The sequence below is a fragment of the Mercenaria mercenaria genome, chromosome 2 (genome assembly GCF_021730395.1).
Source record: "Mercenaria mercenaria strain notata chromosome 2, MADL_Memer_1, whole genome shotgun sequence".
Taxonomy (NCBI): domain Eukaryota; kingdom Metazoa; phylum Mollusca; class Bivalvia; order Venerida; family Veneridae; genus Mercenaria; species Mercenaria mercenaria.
Window position 1 is genome coordinate 55,938,705 of NC_069362.1, and position 19,421 is coordinate 55,958,125.

The following is a 19,421-nucleotide window of genomic DNA, read 5'->3' on the forward strand; positions in this document are numbered from 1 at the left end:
CAGAATGTTAATCTTGATGGTCTTTATTTCAAGGTGGAATCTGGGTCATGTGGGGTTAAAAACTAGGTCAAAAGAAACACTAGTTAACACTTATAAGACAATACACTTACGACCATATCTTAATGAATCTTTGTCAGAATGTTAATCTTAATGATCTTAAGGTAAAGTTAGAATCTGGGTCATGTGGGGTCAAAAACTAGGTAACCAGGTCAAATCCACGATAAAGCTTATTAACAATCTAGAGGCCACATTTATAACTGTATCTTCATGAAACTTGGTCAGAATGTTAATCTTTATGATCTTTAGGCCAAGTTCACAATCTAGAGGCCACATTTATGAACATATCTTAATGAAACTTGGTCAGAATTTTAATCTACTTGATCTTCATAAAACTTTGTAAAAATGTTTGTGTCTATAGGTCCAGTGAGCGGTATAGGGCCTTCAGGGCCCTCTTTATCTACTTCATGAACTTTGGTCTACTGGGGTCAAAAACTAGGTCACTAGGTCAGACCAAAGGAAAACCATGTATATGCAATAGAGGCTGTATTTTTCAACTAATCTTCATGAAATTTTGTCAGAATGATAACCTTGATGAAATCTAAACCAAGTTCGAAAATGGGTCATCTGGCATCAAAAAACTAGGTCACTAGATCAAATCAAAGAAGAACCTTGTGTTTTTAAATTGATTTTCATGAAATATGGTCAGAACGATTGCCTTGATAAAATCTAGGCCAAGTTCGAATATGGGTCATCTGGGGTTAAAAACTAGGTCACTAGATCAAATCAAAGAAATATCTTGTGCATGCAATAGAGGCTGTATTTTTCAATTGATCTCCATAAAATTATGTCAGAATGATTGCCTTCTAAGGTCTAATCTAGGTCAATATGGGTCATCTGGGGTCAAAAACTAGGTCACTAAGTCATATCTTGGAAAATACTTGTTTACATTTAAGAGACCACATTTTAGGCCAACTTTAATTATAATTGGCCAGAATATTTGTTTCCAGGAAATCACTAGGTCGAACATATTTACACTTTTATGGTGTGTTTTTCAGGTGAGCAACCTAGGGCCATCTTGGCCCGCTTGTTTTATCTACTCTCAGGTACAGATTGTATGAGGTTAGGAGATTTACTGATTCTTGCATGTACCTCTTTGTTAATAACTTTCAGGTACATGTTTTATGAGGATTAGCTGACTCTTGCATGCACCTCTTTGTTAATTACATTCAGGTACAGATTGTATGATGATAGGAGATTAGCTGACTCTTGCATGCACCTCTTTGTTAATTACATTCAGGTACAGATTGTATGAGGATAGGAGATTAGCTGATTCTTGCATGTACATCTTTGTTAATTACTTTCAGGAACAGGTTGTATGAGGATGTTTTTGCCCTGTCCGTCCGTCCGTCTCTGATCTAGAACCTTCAAACTTCATAGGGTTGTAGGGCTGCTGTTTTTGGGGTCACTCCGTCAAAGGTCAAGGTCACAGGGGCCTGAACATTGAATACCATTTCTGATCAATAACTAGAGAACCACTTGATCCAGAATGTTGAAACATCAGAGGATGATTGGTCATGTAGAGTAGATGATCCCTATTTTTTGGGGGTCACTCCGTCAAAGGTCAAGGTCACAGGGGCCTGAACATGGAAAACATTTCCAATCAATAACTAGAGAACCACTTGACCCAGAATGTTGAAACTTAAAAGGATGATTGGTCATGTAGAGTAGCTGACCCCTATTGTTTTTGGGGTCACTCTGTCAAAGGTCAAGGTCACAGGGGCCTGAACATTGAAAACCATTTCCAATCAATAACTTAAGTACCACTTGACCCAGAATGTTGAAAGCCTGAACATTGAAAACCATTTCTGGTCAGTAACTTGAGAACAACTTGACCCAGAATGTTGAAACTTCATAGGATGATTGGTCATGCAGAGTAGATCTATAATCTAAAATCTATAGGGGTCAATCTGTTAAAGATCAAGGTCACAGGGGCCTGAACATCGAAAACCATTTCCGATCAATATCTTTAGAACCTCTCGACCCAGAACGTTGAAACCTCATAGGATGATTGTTCATGCATAGTAAATGACCCCTATTGTTTTTGGGGTCACTCTGTTAAAGGTCAATGTCACAGGGGTCTGAACATTGATAACAATTTCCGATCAATAACTTGAGAACCTCTTGATCCAGAATGTTGAAACTCCATAAGATGATTGAACATGCAGAGTAGATGACCCCTATCAATTTTGGGGTCACTCTGTTAAAGGTAAAGGTCACAGGAGCCTAAACATGGAAAACAATTTCTGATCAATAACTTGAGAACCACTTGACCCAGAATGTTGATTTTGGGGTCAGTCTATTAAAGGTCAAGGTCACAGGGGCCTGGTCATGTAAAATCATTTCTGGATAATAACTTGAGAACCACTTGACCTAGAATGTTGAAGCTTAATAGGATGATTGGACATGCAGAGTAGATGACCCTTATTTATTTTGGGGCCACTTCATCAAAGGTCAAGGTCACAGGAGCCTGAACAGTGACTTGAAAACCACTAGGCCAAGAGTGTTGAAACTTAGCGGGATGACTGGACATGCCAAGTAGATGATCTTTATTGCAGCCAACCATCAGTGTCTCTGACTTCGCTCCTGACCCCTATTGACTTCTTGCCTATAGAACTTTGCATTGGGGGAGACATGCTCTTTTTTACAAAAGCAATTTCTAGTTTATATTTGGCATGAATGTTAACCTCAGTGAGTCAGAGTGTTATGCGCAAACCCCATGTGAGTTATATAGGAAAAATACTTAAAAAATCATCTGATCCTATAAGACTTTAATTATAATTACCTGATGACCCCAAGATATATGATGTCACTTGACTGTGACCTTGACCTACTGACCTACTTTCTTGTTATGCCCCCACTTTTGTGGGGGGCATATAGATTTGCCCTTGTCCGTCCGTCCGTCTTTCCGTCCTTCCGTCTGTCCTTCCGTCCATCCTTCCGAGAATGTTGTGTCGCGCCTAGCTCCAAAAGTATTTGACTTAGAGTCACAAAACTTTACAGGAATGTTGGTCAGCATGTGTAGTTGTGCACCTGGGGTTTCGCGTCCAGATTCATTCAGTCATGTAGAAGTTATGGCCCCTGACTTTGTAAAAATTGGTCATTTTAGTGTTGTGTCGCGCCTAGCTCCAAAAGTATATGACTTAGAGTCACAAAACTTTACAGGAATGTTTGTCAGCATGTGTAGTTGTGCACCCGGAGTTTCGCGTCCGGATTCATTCAGTCATGTAGGAGTTATGGTCCCTGACTTAGTAAAAAATTGGTCATTTTAATGTTATGTCGCGCATAGCTCCAAAAGTATTTGACCTAGAGTCACCAAAGTTTACAGGAATGTTGGTCAGCATGTGCAGTTGTGCACCTGGGGTTTCGTGTCTGGATTCATTCAGTCTTGTAGGAGTTATAGCCCCTGACTTAGTTAAAAATTGGTCATTTTAATGTTGTGTCGTGCGTAGCTCCAAAAGTATTTGACCTAGAGTCACCAAAGTTTACAGGAATGTTGGTCAGCATGTGCAGATGTGCACCTGGGGTTTCGGGTCTGGATTCATTCAGTATTGTAGGAGTTATGGCCCCTGACTTAGTTAAAAATTGGTCATTTTAATGTTGTGTTGTGCGTAGCTCCAAAAGTATTTGACCTAGAGTCACCAAAGTTTACAGGAATGTTGGTCAGCATGTGCAGTTGTGCACCTGGGGTTTCGCGTCCGGATTCATTCAGTATTGTAGGAGTTATGGCTCCTGACCTGGGAAAAAATTGTCATTTTAATGTCATGTAGTGGGGGCATCTGTGTCCCATGGACACATTTCTAGTTTTTTAATATTTCAGGTACAGGTTTTATGAGGATAGGAGATTAGCAGACTCATGCATGTACCTCTTTGTTATCTATTTTCAGATACAGGTTGTATGAGGATAGGAGAGCAGGGCCCAGTCATTGAGACTGTGTTACTTTGTATTTTACAGTCACCACAATATGCTACAGTTGATCTCAGATTTGACCTTTATGTGCTTGTAAGTTATTCATCTCTTTAAAAAAAAACCTTAAAATTAAATGGTGCAAGGAAATTACAATATATAGATTGTTAGAGATAGTTTAACAGATTGATATAGGGAAGTTGTCATTGTTTATAGAGAACAAGTCAGAATAGGTACATTTTCCAGTCCAAGCTGTATGTCATTTTAACTGTCTGCATTTCCTGGCCATATGTGTAGATGGTAACAGTCATCATGAAATTTGATCAGAATATTTGTCTTGATGAAATCTAGGTCAAGTTCGAATATGTTTAATCTGGGGTCAAAAACTAGGGTCACCCAGTCATTTTACACTGGGTATTAATAAAATTTAGTCAGAATGGTTACCTTGATGAAATCTAAGTCAAATTCAAATATGGGTATTCTGGGGTCAAATCAAATTTGTTCAGGGCAATTAACCTTTTCTTATATATTTTTATCTCCCGCCAAAACAATATTGGGCATTTCATGAAATGTGGCATATATGCTACACCCTTACTTTTAGCTCTCCTGTCATGTAGTAACAAGGTAAGCTTTTGTGATCGTCCGTCCGTCATCCGTTCAGAATTTCTTGTGAACATGATAGAGACCACATTTTGCAATCAATTTTTATCAAAATTGCACTTGACTTGTATTGGCATAATATCTCAGTTTCTTTGAAAAACCGGCTAGATCCAATCATGGGTTCCAGAGTTACGGCCCCTTAAAAGGCCAAAATTTGCTATTTTGGCTTTTGCAGCCATATAGAGATTCCCAGTTTCCTATACAGGTTACTGACCGTTCCAAGGCTGTGCCCCTATTTTCAACTTGTTTTTAGCTCGACTATTCAAAGAATAGGGGAGTTGCCCTACTCGCTCAGGCATTGGCATGAGCGTGAGCGACACACAAATGTTAAAAGTTTGCGAACCACCCCAAATATTTTCAAAGTCCATTGAGATATTGCTTTCATATTTTGCATACTTGTTTACCATCATGACCCCAGTCTGTAAAAATGAGGAGGCAACTCTATCAAGCATTTTGACTGAATTATGGCCTCTTTTTGACTTAGAATATGCTTATTGTATGTCAAGATACTGGTTATATGACCCAGGGAAGTGCCTATGCCTTTAGTGTCTTGAACAATAGTTTGGGTCCAATCGCTAAGGTGACTATGTCTTAGACTAGCTGACAAACGATGTAGAATGTCCTTTGTTAAAACGTAGAGCTGGTGAGACCAAATATCTCATATACAGAATTTTCCTCTGGCTACCTTGCCTAAATGATTCGAGTCATCAACCATTCTTCTCTCTGAACTTTCATCAGTCTCGATCACGGAAACACTTACGGCAAAAACATACTTTTTGAGAAAATCGATATGTTAAAGCCCTGTTTTGTCACAGACCTTTACTTTATAATCCATTTTATTGACCGCATCTACTACTTCATAAGGTCCTTTCCACTGGAGCATCAACTTATTGTGATTAGTTAGTAAAAGTAATAGTACTTTATCCCCGACTTTCAAATTTCTGTTTCTGGCACTCTTGTTATAATGGTGTTTGTACATTTCCTGTGCTGCATTCAGACTTTCCCTAGCTATCTCACAAGTTTCCTTCAGTCGATTTCTAAGGTCTAAAACATATTAAGCTGTTTCTTGTTTCTGGTGTTTCAGCTTCTGTCCAAAGTTCTTTAAGTACTTGCATAGGTCCTCTGACTGTCCTGCCATAGAGTAGTTCAGATGGTGAGAATCCGGTGCTGGCCTGTGGAACCTCTCGATATGCAAACAATACTGCTGACACATATCTATCCAAGTCTTTTGGTTATGAAACTATATTCATGAAACATGGTCACAATGTTTGTCTTGATGATCTCTAGGCCAAGTTCGAAACAGGGTCATGTGGGATGAAAAGCTATGTCACCCGGTCAAATCAAAGGACAAGCTTTTTAACACTCTAGAGGCCACATTTATGAAGCCATCTTCATGAAACTTGGTCATAGTGTTTATCTTGATGATGTGTAGGCCACTTTCAAACTTGAAACTGGGTCATGTGGGGTCAAAAACTAGGTCACAAGGCCAGTTCAAAGGAAAAGCTTGTTAACACTAGAGACCACAATGTTATTTATGACCCAACCTTTATGAAACTTGGTCAGAATGTTTGTCTTGATGACCAGTAGGTCAGGTTTGAAATGGGGTCATGTTGGGTCAAAAACTAGGTCACTAGGCCATATCAAAGGGAAGTCTTGTTATTTGCTCTAGAGGCCACATTTTAAGTTTGAAACTCACGAGAATAGGTCTGAATGTCTCTTGATGACCTCTTGTCAAGTTCGAATCTGGATCTTGTGGGGTCACCTTCTGACCTACTTTCTTGTTATTGATAATGACATGTAGGCAATATTACTCCAGTGAGCGATCCAGGGTCGTCATGATCCTCTTGACACTTATAATTTCATCCACATTTGAGTCATTAACCTGTATTGGGATGGTGTACAGATAATGCTACGGAGTGTATTGGTTATCAGTAATCAATACTGTTGTATCTATATGGGGTAAAGGGTTAAACACTCTAGTGTCAGCTACAGCTTCCTCAGATGTGCCCAATTTCACTATCCAGCATCGAAATAGTTAAGCACGCTGTCTCCTGTTCACTGAGTTATTGACCTTTAATTATTCAACATTAGTATGCTATTGTACACTCATCTTGTCTGGAGTATTTCTCAGCAAGCACATATTGGAGTTTAGCCAAATTTCATTGAAAGGTTCACTATCGAGAGATGTGCATGTTGTCTTCATTTTCCGGTTGGATGATTTTTCACTGAGTTATGGCCCTTTGATTATTCAATATTAGTATACATACTACAGTACAATTCTTGGTGTATTCCTTAGCAAACACTGCACAGTAAACCTCGCTTATAAGGAACAGCTTTGGACCTCTAAAAATTGTTCCTTATAACCGAGGTTCCTTACATCCATATATCAAACTAGTTCCTTGTAACCGAGGTTTATATAACGAACATAATTTGTATAGCGTACACTATTTGACTGACGTTTGAAATGGTCTATGTGTTCACACTCCGGGCCAACCATGAATCTTTATGTAAGAAAGTAGCGTATCTCTGTCCATCTTTTATATTTATCTTGCACAAGGAAATTCTACACTTAAAATGACAAAACGATACCCGCAAAGAGAATATATTTCGTATCACATCCATTTGAAAACTATGTAAACCAATTATCATTTAATTAATTCGGGAACGGGTATGAAAAACAACACAAGTCCTGTGACTGTCCTGCAACAGTCTAATTTCTTTACATTTCTTTAAATGCAAAAAATCTCCTAGAAAATGCTACGAAAATGTCAGGTATAGGTCCACAATGAAATAAAAGCAGGAACCTGGCTTACATAAAACATAAAAATGCCACTTTAAGAGGGAAAAAATGGAGGATTTTTAGCTCACCTGTCACATAGTGACAAGGTGAGCTTTTGTGATCACGCAGCGTCCGTCGTCCGTCCATCCGTGCGTGCGTCCGTAAACTTTTGCTTGTGACCACTCTAGAGGTCACATTTTTTGTGGGATCTTTATGAAAGTTGGTCAGAATGTTCATCTTGATGATATCTAGGTCAAGTTCGAAACTGGATCACGTGCCTTCAAAAACTAGGTCAGTAGGTCTAAAAATAGAAAAACCTTGTGACCTCTCTAGAGGCCATATATTTCACAAGATCTTCATGAAAATTGGTCAGAATGTTCACCTTGATGATATCTAGGTCAAGTTCGAAACTGGGTCACGTGCGGTCAAAAACTAGGTCAGTAGGTCTAAAAATAGAAAAACCTTGTGACCTCTCTAGAGGCCATATATTTCACAAGATCTTCATGAAAATTGGTCAGAACATTCACCTTGATGATATCTAGGTCAAATTCGAAACTGGGTCACGTGCCATCAAAAACTAGGTCAGTAGGTCAAATAATAGAAAAACCTTGTGACCTCTCTAAAGGCCATATTTTTCATGGGATCTGTATGAAAATTGGTCTGAATGTTCATCTTGATGATGTCTTGGTCAAGTTCGAAACTGGGTCATGTGCGTTCAAAAACTAGGTCAGTAGGTCTAAAAATAGAAAAACCTTGTGACCTCTCTAGAGGCCATATATTTCACAAGATCTTCATGAAAATTGGTCAGAATGTTCACCTTGATGATATCTAGGTCAGTTTCGAAAGTGGGTCACGTGCCTTCAAAAACTAGGTCAGTAGGTCAAATAATAGCAGAACCTTGTGACCTCTCTGGAGGCCATATTTTTCATGGGATCTGTATGAAAGTTGGTCTGAATGTTCATCTTGATGATATCTAGGTCAAGTTCGAAAGTGGGTCACGTGCCACCAAAAACTAGGTCAGTAGGTCAGATAATAGAAATACCTTGTGACCTCTCTAAAGGCCATATTTTTCATGGGATCTGTATGAAAGTTGGTCTGAATGTTCATCTTGATGATATCTAGGTCAAGTTCGAAACAGGGTCATGTGCGGTCAAAAACTAGGTCAGTAGGTCTAAAAATAGAAAAACCTTGTGACCTCTCTAGAGGCCATACTTGTGAATGGATCTCCATAAAAATTGGTCAGAATGTTCATCTTGATGATATCTAGGTCAAGTTCGAAAGTGGGTCACGTGCCATCAAAAAGTAGGTCAGTAGGTCAAATAATGAAAAAACGTTGTGACCTCTCTAGAGGCCATATTTTTCAACGGATCTTCATGAAAATTGATCTGAATCTTCACCTTGATGATATCTAGGTCAGTTTCGAAACTGGGTCACGTGCGGTCAAAAACTAGGCCAGTAGGTATAAAAATAGAAAAACCTTGTGACCTCTCTAGAGGCCATATTTTTCATGAGATCTTCATGAAAATTAGTGAGAATGTTCACCTTGATGATATCTAGGTAAAGTTCAAAACAGGGTCTCGTACCTTAGAAAACTAGGTCAATAGGTCAAATAATAGAAAAACCTTGTGACCTCTCTAAAGGCCATATTTTTCATGGGATCTGTATGAAAGTTGGTCTGAATGTTCATCTTGATGATATCTAGGTCAAGTTCGAAACAGGGTCATGTGCGGTCAAAAACTAGGTCAGTAGGTCTAAAAATAGAAAAACCTTGTGACCTCTCTAGAGGCCATACTTGTGAATGGATCTCCATAAAAATTGGTCAGAATGTTCATCTTGATGATATCTAGGTCAAGTTCGAAAGTGGGTCACGTGCCATCAAAAAGTAGGTCAGTAGGTCAAATAATGAAAAAACGTTGTGACCTCTCTAGAGGCCATATTTTTCAATGGATCTTCATGAAAATTGATCTGAATGTTCACCTTGATGATATCTAGGTCAGTTTCGAAACTGGGTCACGTGCGGTCAAAAACTAGGCCAGTAGGTATAAAAATAGAAAAACCTTGTGACCTCTCTAGAGGCCATATTTTTCATGAGATCTTCATGAAAATTAGTGAGAATGTTCACCTTGATGATATCTAGTTAAAGTTCAAAACAGGGTCTCGTAACTTAGAAAACTAGGTCAATAGGTCAAATAATAGAAAAACCTTGTGACCTCTAGAGACCATATTTTTCAATGGATCTTCATGAAAATTGGTCAGAATTTTTATCTTGATAATATCTAGATCAAGTTCAAAACTGGGTCACATTAGCTCAAAAACTAGGTCTCTATGTCAAATAATAGAAAAAACGACGTCATACTCAGAACTGGGTCATGTGGGAAGAGGTGAGCGATTCAGGACCATCATGGTCCTCTTGTTTCTTTCTGCCATTATTTGACTAGTCCGGAAGTGCTGCTTGATAACCTATTTAGTACTTTTGTACCTTCTACACAGGTGAGCGCTTTAATATCAATGACCCGCTTGAAATTCAGGAAGGTGAATATGTCTTTCTTACTCATCTTTATTGAAATGATACCTAACTTATCTACTGCATACTTTGTTTATTTATGTTGCAGAGCCTTGGTCTGTTGATAAATCTTGTTGAACATAGTGATGAAAACCGTATCAAATTGTTGGAAATGAACACACAACCTATGTTTGAATGTGCAGACCAGAACACAAAGATGTTGGCTTATCTTTCACTTGTTGAGGTAAATTTGGTTCAATTTGTTGAATTAAAGTATTTAAGAAAACAGATGTGAAATCATTAGTATTTGTTAGGATCAATGTCTCTCTATGTGGGGAGATATATAGATTTTGTCCATCAGTCTGTCTTTCTGCCCACCTGTCAAAAAAGTTTGTCCAGATTATTCATTTCAGGGATTTCAAACAAAGACTTTTGGTACCTTGGCTTGTTTTGTGATTTGTTAGCTCAACAGATCGAAAGAGAAGCTTGTGACCACTCTAGAGGCCACAGTTGTGACTCAATCTTTATGAAACATGGTCAGAATGTTTGTCTTCATGATCTCTAGTTCAGGTTCTAATCTGGGTCATGTGGGGTCAAAAACTAGGTCACCCGGTTAAATAAAAGGAAAAACTTGTGAACACTGTAGAGGCCACAGTTGTGACTCCATCTTTATGAAACTTGGTCAGAATGTTTGTCTTGATCTCTAGGTCAAGTTCGAAACTGGGTCATGTGGGGTCAAAAACTAGGTCAGTAGGCCAAATCAAAAGAAAATCTTGGTAACATTCTATAGAGCACAATTTAAGTTTCAGACACATGAGAATTGGTCAGAAAATTTGTCTTGATGAGTTCAAATTGGGTCATGTAGGGTCAAAAATTAGGTCAACATGTTGAATCAAAAGAAAAGCTTGATAACACTCCAGAGGCCACATTTATGACCTATCTTCATGAAACTTGGTCCAAATGATCTCTTAAATCTGATTCATCTCGGAGTCAAAAACTAGGTCACTTGATAAAATCAAAGAAAAACCTTGTGCATGCAATAGAGGCTGCATTTTTCATTTGATGTGCATAGAACTTGGTCAGAATGTTTGTCTGCATGAAATCTCGGATGGATTTTTATCTGGGTCATATGATGTCAAAAACTAGGCCACCAGGTCAAATTAAAGAATAAAACTTGTTTACACCCTAAGGGGCACTTTGGTTCTATTTTCAAAATACTTGGTTAGAATGTTATCATGAAGTCTTGGATGATTTCAAATCTGGGTCAGCTGGGGTCAAAAACTAGGTCACTAGTTCAAGTCAAAGGAAAAGCATGTATAGATGCTAGAGGCCACTTTTTTGCTCCAATCTTTCCAAAACTTTGTCAGAATGTTTTCATGAAATTTTGGACAAGTTCATATCTGGGCCATGTAGGGTTAAAAACTAGGTCACTGGGTCAAATCAAAGAAAATGCTTGTTTAAGAGGCCACATTTTTTGGTCCAATCTTAATGAAAATTAGTCAGAGTATTTATCTCCATGAAATCTTTAGGTAAAACATGTTTATGTTACTCAAGTGAGCAACATAGGGCCCTCCAGTTTTGGACCACATGCATAATTTTTGATACAGATTAACTCATCTTTAATATTCTTAACCCTGACCTACTTTCTTGTTTCTGAAGGTACAGCAAAGTGATTTGGACTACCTGTACCATTTTTAGCTCACCTGAGCAATGAGCAATGCTCAGGTGAGTTATTGTGATCGCTCGATGTCCGTCGTCTGTTAATATTTAGATTGTGTATGCGATAGAGGCTGTATTTTTCAATTGATCTTCATGAAATTTGGTCAGAATGATTGCCTTGATGAATTCTAGGCCAAGTTCGAATATGGGTCATCTGGGGTCAAAAACTAGGTCACTAGGTCAAATCAAAGAAAAACCTTGTGTATACGATAGAGGTTGTATTTTTCAATTGATCTTCATGAAATTGAGTCAGAAGATTGCCTTGTTGAAATCTAGGTCGAGTTGGAATATGGGTCATCTGGGGTCAAAAAGTAGGTCACTAGGTCAAATCAAAGAAAAACCTTGTGTATGTGATGTAGCCTTACTTTCAGTTGATCTTCATGAAATTTGGTCAGGATGATTGCCTTGATGAAATCTAAGTCAAGTTTGAATATGGGTCATCTGGGGTCAAAAACTAGGTCACTAGGTCATATGAATGAAAATACTTGTTTTAACTCAAGAGACCACATTTTTGGTCCAATCCTAATGAAAATTGGCCAGAATATTTGTTTCTATGAAATTACAAGTCAAGCATGTTTACACTATTATGGTGTGTTTCTCAGGTGAGCGACCTAGGGCCATCTTGGCCCGTTTGTTAGCTCACCTGTCACATAGTGACAGGATAAGCTTTTGTGATTGCCCTTGGTCTGTTTTCCCTCCGTCCGTCTACAATTTCCTTGGATAGAGACCTCATTTTATACTTGATTTTAATAAAACTTGCACACAACTTGTATGGGCATAATATGTAGGTTCCTTTTGAAAACTGGCCAGATCCCATCATGGATTTCAGAGTTATGGCCCCTTAAAGAGCCAAAATTTGCCATTTTTGGCTTGTAAACACGGTAGAGACCACATTTTGCAATCAACTTTAATAAAACTTGCACACAACTTGTATGGGCATAATATCTCAGTTTCTTTCGAAAACTGGCCCCTTAAAGGGCCAGAATTTGCCATTTTTGGCTTGTGAACACGATAGAGACCACATTTTGCAATCAACATTAATCAAACTAGCACACAACTTGTATTAGCATATTATATCAGTTCTTTTCGAAAACTGGCCAGATCCCATCATGGGCTGCAGAGTTATGGCCCATTTAAGGGCCAGAATTTGCTATTTTTGGCTTATGAACACGATAGAGACAACATTTTGCAATCAACTTTAATCAACTTGCACACAATTTGTATTGGCATAATATCTCAGTTCCTTTCGAAAACTGGCCAGATCCCATTAAGGTTTGCAGAGTTATGGCCCCTTAAAGGACCAAAATTTGCTACTTTGGCTTTTGCAGCCATATAGAGACTTATGGCTTGATTTGATACAAACTTGCAAAATATCTTCAACAAAAATAAATCTTGGATTCCATGATGAATCTGTCAGATCCAGTCATTGGTTCCAGAGTTACCGCCCCTGATTGACCCATAAAAGAGCCAAAGTTTGGTAATTTTTACCTTGTGAACGAGATAGAAGTGACATTTTATATTTGATTTTAATCACACTTACACACAACTTAAGTCACAATAAGATCTCAGTTCCTTTTGAAAACTGGCTAGATTCCATCATTGGTTCTAGAGTTACTTGGTCCTTTCTGTTATATAGAGTTTTCATTTATGCTTTGATTTGATACAAACTTGCACAGAATGATTATCTTGATGATCTCTAGGCCTGGATCGAAACTGGGTCATGTCTGGTCAAAAATGAGGTCATCAGCTCAAATCAAAGGAAAAGCTTGTTAACAACCTAGAGGCCACATGTATGACCCTGTCTTCATGAAACTTGGTCAGAATGTTTATCTTGATGATTTCTAGGCCAAATTTGAAACTGGGTCATATGGGGTCAAAAACTAGGTCTTGTTTGACGTAGTTATGGCCTCTTTTTTTACTTAAAATTTGCCATATTTCTGTGACAAGGCCATATTTTTGGTGTATTACTCTTCACTAGTTTGAAATAGAGGTACTAAGTAAAGGATATTTGGATTGTGTTGACAGGTTTTCTGTCGTAGAGAACAGTCAGCGCAACAACTTGAGGAAGCTGATGAGCCAAAAACACCAGAAAAGTCACCCAATAAGAGTGGAGAGTGGCGGGAATCTGACTCTGGTATGGAATGGATCATAGACTCGGCAAAGAAAGATCAATCTGCTGGGAAAAAGAAATCAAACAAAGTGGGAGATGACAACAAGGATCTTGATGATGAGGAAACATTTACCAAAGGTCATATATAAGTTAAACAGACCCATCATTCTGCCTTTCTCCAAACCTTGGCTTTCACTTTAATATATTTAATGCGTTTTCTCAGTAAATAATACTCTAAAGAAAAGAATAGTGCACAAGAATTGTAAATTATTAGTTACCCTAGATGCAACCAATCTTTGATGTTTTACATGAAATGTTACCAGTGCTACTCTTTCTTTATAATGGAGAATAAATAGTGACTTTCTATAACAGAAATATAGATTTTTGTGCCCCACCACTCAGTGGAGGGGGCATATAGATTTGGTCTTGTTCGTTTATCCACCTGTTCGGCCAAAAGTTTGTGACGTGCCTATCTGAAAAAAGTATTTGATATGAATTGATGGAACCTTGCATGAGTCTTTATCATCATACGATCTTGCGCACCTCCTATGTTTAGCTCACCTGTCACATAGTGACAGGGTGAGCCTTTGTGATCGCATTTTGTCCGTCATCTGTCTGTCCGTTCGCATTTTATTGTGAACACAATAGAGACCAACATTTTGCAATCAGTTTTAATCTAACTTGAACACAACTTGTATTGACAATAATATCTTGGTTCCTTTCGAAAACTGGCCAGATCCCATCATGAGTTCCAGAGTTATGGCCCCTTAAAGGGCCAAAATTTGCTATTTTTGTCTTGTGAACACGATAGAGACCACATCTTGCAATTAACTTTAATAAAACTTGCACACAACTTGTGTTGGCATAATATCTCGGTTCCTTTCGAAAACTGGCCAGATCCCTACGTGGATTCCAGAGTTATGGCCCCTTAAAGGGCCAAAATTTGCTATTTTTGGCTGTGAACAGGATAGAGACCACATTTTGCAATCAACTTTAATAAAACTTGCACACAACTTGTATTGGCATAATATCTCGGTTCCTTTCAACACGATAGAGACAACATTCTGCAATCGACTATAGTCAAACTTGCAAACAACTTGTATTGGCATAATATCTCCTCTCCGTTCGAAAACTGGCCAGATCCCGTTATGAGTTCCAGAGTTATGGCCCATTAAAGGGCCAAATTTGTTATTTTTGCTTTTGCAGCCATATAGAGAGTTCATTTACAGTTTGATTTGATATAAACTTGCAAAATATTTTCAACAACAATAAATCTTGTATTCCATGATGAATCTGTCAGATCCAATTATAGGTTCCAGAGTTACGGCCCCTGATTGACCCCTAAAAGAGCCAAAATTTGGTAATTAGCTCACCTGTCACATAGTGACAAGGTGAGCTTTTGTGATCACCCGTCGTCAGTCCGTCCGTCCGTGTGTCAACAATTCCTTGTCTGCACGATAGTGGTTTCATTTATGATTTTATTTTAACCAAACTTGCACACAACTTGTATCACCATAAGGTCACGGTTCCTTTCTTGAACTGGCCAGATCCCATTATGGGTTCCAGAGTGATGGCCCCTGAAAGGGCCAAAATTAGCTATTTTGACATTGTCTGCACAATAGCAGCTTTATTTATGATTTGATTTTTACCAAACTAGCACACAACTTTTATCACCACGAGATCTTGGTTCCGTTCTTGAACTGGTGAGATTCCATTATGGGTTCCAGAGTTATGGCCCCTTAAAGGGCCAAAATTAGCTATTTTGACCTTGTCTGCACAATAGCAGCTTCATTTATGATTTGATTTTAACCAAACTTGCACACAACTTGTATCACCATAAAATCTTGGTTCCTTTATTGAACTGGCGAGATTCCATTATGGGTTCCAGAGTGATGGTCCCTGAAAGGGCCAAAATTAGCTATTTTGACCTTGTCTGCACAATAGCAGCTTCATTTATGATTTGAATTTAATCAAACTTGCACAAAACTTGTGTCACCATAAGATCTCGGTTCCTTTCTTGATCCGGCCAGATCCCACAATGGGTTCCAGAGTTATGGCCCCTGAAAGGGCCAAAATTAGCTATTTTGACCTTGTCTGCACAATAGCAGCTTCATTTATGATTTGATTTTAACCAAACTTGCACACAACTTGTATCACCACAAGATCTTGCTTCCTTTCTTCAACTGGCCAGATTCCATCATGGGTTCCAGAGTTATGGCCCCTTAAAGGTCCAAAATTGGCTATTTTGGCTTTTGCAGCCATATAGAGACTTCATTTATGGTTTTATTTGATACAGACTTCCAAAATATCTTTAACAACAATAAATCTTGGATTCCATGACAAATCAGATCCAGTCGTAGGTTCCAGAGTTATTTTATATCTGGTTACCTCCCCTGATTGTAATCAAAATGGATTTATATCAGTAAGTACTTACAGGACTTATTTGAAATTTCATTATTGTTATTAGTTGGACAGAGACAATCAGGGTAGATAACTATGGACTGATTTTATGTCAAATTACCTCACTTTATTTCAAATTAAAATGGGTATATCTCCATAACTAATGAAGATACTGATCTGAAATTTCATTTATGTCAACAGATTTACAAGGGGCGTTCAATATGTAATGTTATTCCGTATGTAGTTCCGTAACCGCTTGTTATTTTTAGATGCGGTTTTCAGCACATTATAAAGCAATTTATTGGCAACAAAATGTTGTATAAATTATAAAAATTGGTAGATTCAAAGTAAAAATATAATCATTTGAATGAGGTGTACTCTGGTATACTAGACAATTTTATGTCCAAAATATTGAGATTGTAATATGCAATTCCTTGATTCTACTATTCAACAACTAGAACTATAGTTCAATTTTCAGTTTAAACAGATAAACAAATCATGATCTTCACAAAAACATTTGAAAACTAAAATAAAAATGTTTATAACAGTTTTAAATTGAGTGTGTATATTTTTACTCAAAAAAAATTAGGTGAATATAATAAGCCTCTGCAATTTTGTCAGGCGCGATAATCATCGTTTAAAAAATTCTTGTATTTTAAGTTGATACTAATATCTTAATTCTCGATTTGGAAACTAGTTCTTACAACTTTGATTAATCGCTCTCAACACTCATTCCAGATGGAATCAACCTTGAGTTTAGATTTTTTAGTTATGTTGTAAAATTAAAAATGCAATAAATAGTTTAAAACAAACGCAAACGCATCACAAATTGCTGTACCTTGTAGAAAAATGATAGAATTTTGTGATTTTACAAGTTATTCTATTTTACCGAGACTCTGGCTGCCCAGGACAAACCTAAATTATAATTATGGTCCAGTATACCTGAGTACACCTCACTAAAATGATTATATTTTTTACTTTGAACCTGCCGATTTTTATAATTTATATAGCATTGTGTTCCCAATAAATTGCTCTATAATGTGCCGAAAAAATAACAAGCGGTTACGGAACTACATACGGAGTAACATTACATATTGAACGCCCCTCGTATTTGGCAGATCCTTCTTTTGTTCACTTACAATATTCATTTTTAGCTCACATGTCACGAAGTGACAGTGTGAGCTTTTGTGATCGCGCAGCGTCCGTCGTCCGTCCGTGCGTAAACTTTTGCTTGTGACCTCTCTAGAGGTCACATTTTTCATGGGATCTTTATGAAAGTTGGTCAGAATGTTCATCTTGTTTTAATTACTTCCCTTTTACGTTACAATAAAAAGCTTATTTTTAGTAACTTTTTTATTATTGGCCATAGGGAAAAACCGAGACCACTTTTCTGTGGTACAACATGGATGGTACCTCCAATTTTTAGGTGTATTTTGACATATCTTTACCTTGTAAGAATTTTTTTTCTTTTTGGTTAAATTTCTTCCCTTTGTTGTTCCTGTCCTTTGGACTTTGATATTTTACTGAGGACCTTCTTGTCCTCAAGTGCAATGATAACAGGTGAGCGGTATAGGGCCATCATGGCCCTCTTGTTTTTAGCTCACCTGTCACATAGTGACAAGGTGAGCTTTTGTGATCGTCCGTCGTCAGTCCGTCCGTGCGTGCGTGAGTCAACAATTCCTTGTCTGCACGATAGTGGTTTCATTTATGATTTTATTTTAACCAAACTTGCACACAACTTGTATCACCATAAGGTCACGGTACCTTTTTTGAACTGGCCAGATCCCGTTATGGGTTCCAGAGTTATGGCCCCTGAAAGGGCCAAAATTAGCTATTTTGACCTTGTCTGCACAATAGCAGCTTTATTTATGATTTGATTTTTACCAAACTGGCACACAACTTGTATCACCACGAGATCTTGGTTCCTTTCTTGAACTGGCCAGATTCCATGATGGGTTCCAGAGTTATGGCCCCTTAAAGGGCCAGAATTAGCTATTTTGACCTTGTCTGCACAATAGCAGCTTCATTTATGATTTGAATTTAACCAAACTTGCACACAACTTGTATCACCATAAAATCTTGGTTCATTTTTTGAACTGGTGGGATTCCATTATGGGTTCCAGAGTTATGGCCCCTGAAAGGGCCAAAATTAGCTATTTTGACCTTGTCTGCACAATAGCAGCTTCATTTATGATTTGAATTTAATCAAACTTGCACAAAACTTGTGTCACCATAAGATCTTGGTTCCTTTCATGATCCGGCGAGATCCCACAATGGGTTCCAGAGTTATGGCCCCTGAAAGGGCCAAAATTAGCTATTTTGACCTTGTCTGCACAATAGCAGCTTTATTTATGATTTGATTTTAACCAAACTTGCACACAACTTGTATCACCACAAGATCTTGCTTCCTTTCTTCAACTGGCCAGATTCTATCATGGGTTCCAGAGTTATGGCCCCTTAAAGGTCCAAAATTGGCTATTTTGGCTTTTGCAGCCATATAGAGACTTCATTTGTGGTTTTATTTGATACAAACTTCCAAAATGTCTTCAACAACAATAAATCTTGGATTCCATGACAAATCAGATCCAATCATAGGTTCCAGAGTTATTTTATGTCTGATTACCTCCCCTGATTGTAATCAAAATGGATTTATATCAGTAAGTACTTATAGGACTTATTTGAAATTTCATTATTGTTATTAGTTGGACAGAGACAATCAGGGTAGATAACTATGGACTGATTTTATGTCAAATTACCTCCCTTTATTTCAAATTAAAATGGGTGTATCTCCATAACTAATGAAGATACTGATCTGAAATTTTCATTTATGTCAACAGATTTATTTGGCAGATCCTTCTTTTGTTCACTTGCAATATTTATTTTTTTAATTACTTCACTTTTACGTTACTATAAATAGCTTATTTTTAGTAACTTTTTTTTTTTGGCCGTAGGGAAAAACCGAGACCACTTTTCTGTGGTACAACATGGATGGTACCTCCAATTTTTAGGTGTATTTTGACATATCTATACCTTGTAAGAATTTTTTTTCTTTTTGGTTAAATTTCTTCCCTTTGTTGTTTCTGTCCTTTGGACTTTGATATTTTACTGAGGACCTTCTTGTCCTCAAGTGCAATGATAACAGGTGAGCGATATAGGGCCATCATGGCCCTCTTATTATCCTGTGAACACAATAGAAGTGACATTTTATATTTGATTTTAACCACACTTACATACAACTTAAGTCAGAATAAGATCTCTGTTCCTTTCCAAGACTGGCTAGATTCCA

The 19,421-nt window shown here is 37.7% G+C and overlaps 1 protein-coding gene across 2 annotated transcripts in view; it reads left to right on the plus strand.

Moving 5' to 3' along the window:
- The window catches only part of LOC123562207 (wings apart-like protein homolog), a 143,704-nt gene that overhangs the window by 99,442 nt on the left and 24,841 nt on the right, over positions 1 to 19,421 (plus strand). For both annotated transcript variants that reach the window (XM_053536650.1, XM_053536651.1), the window contains exons 14-16: positions 3,945 to 4,060; positions 10,016 to 10,150; positions 13,651 to 13,873. In XM_053536650.1, the coding sequence (XP_053392625.1) occupies positions 3,945 to 4,060; positions 10,016 to 10,150; positions 13,651 to 13,873 (474 nt within the window). The remainder of the gene's footprint in view (positions 1 to 3,944; positions 4,061 to 10,015; positions 10,151 to 13,650; positions 13,874 to 19,421) is intronic.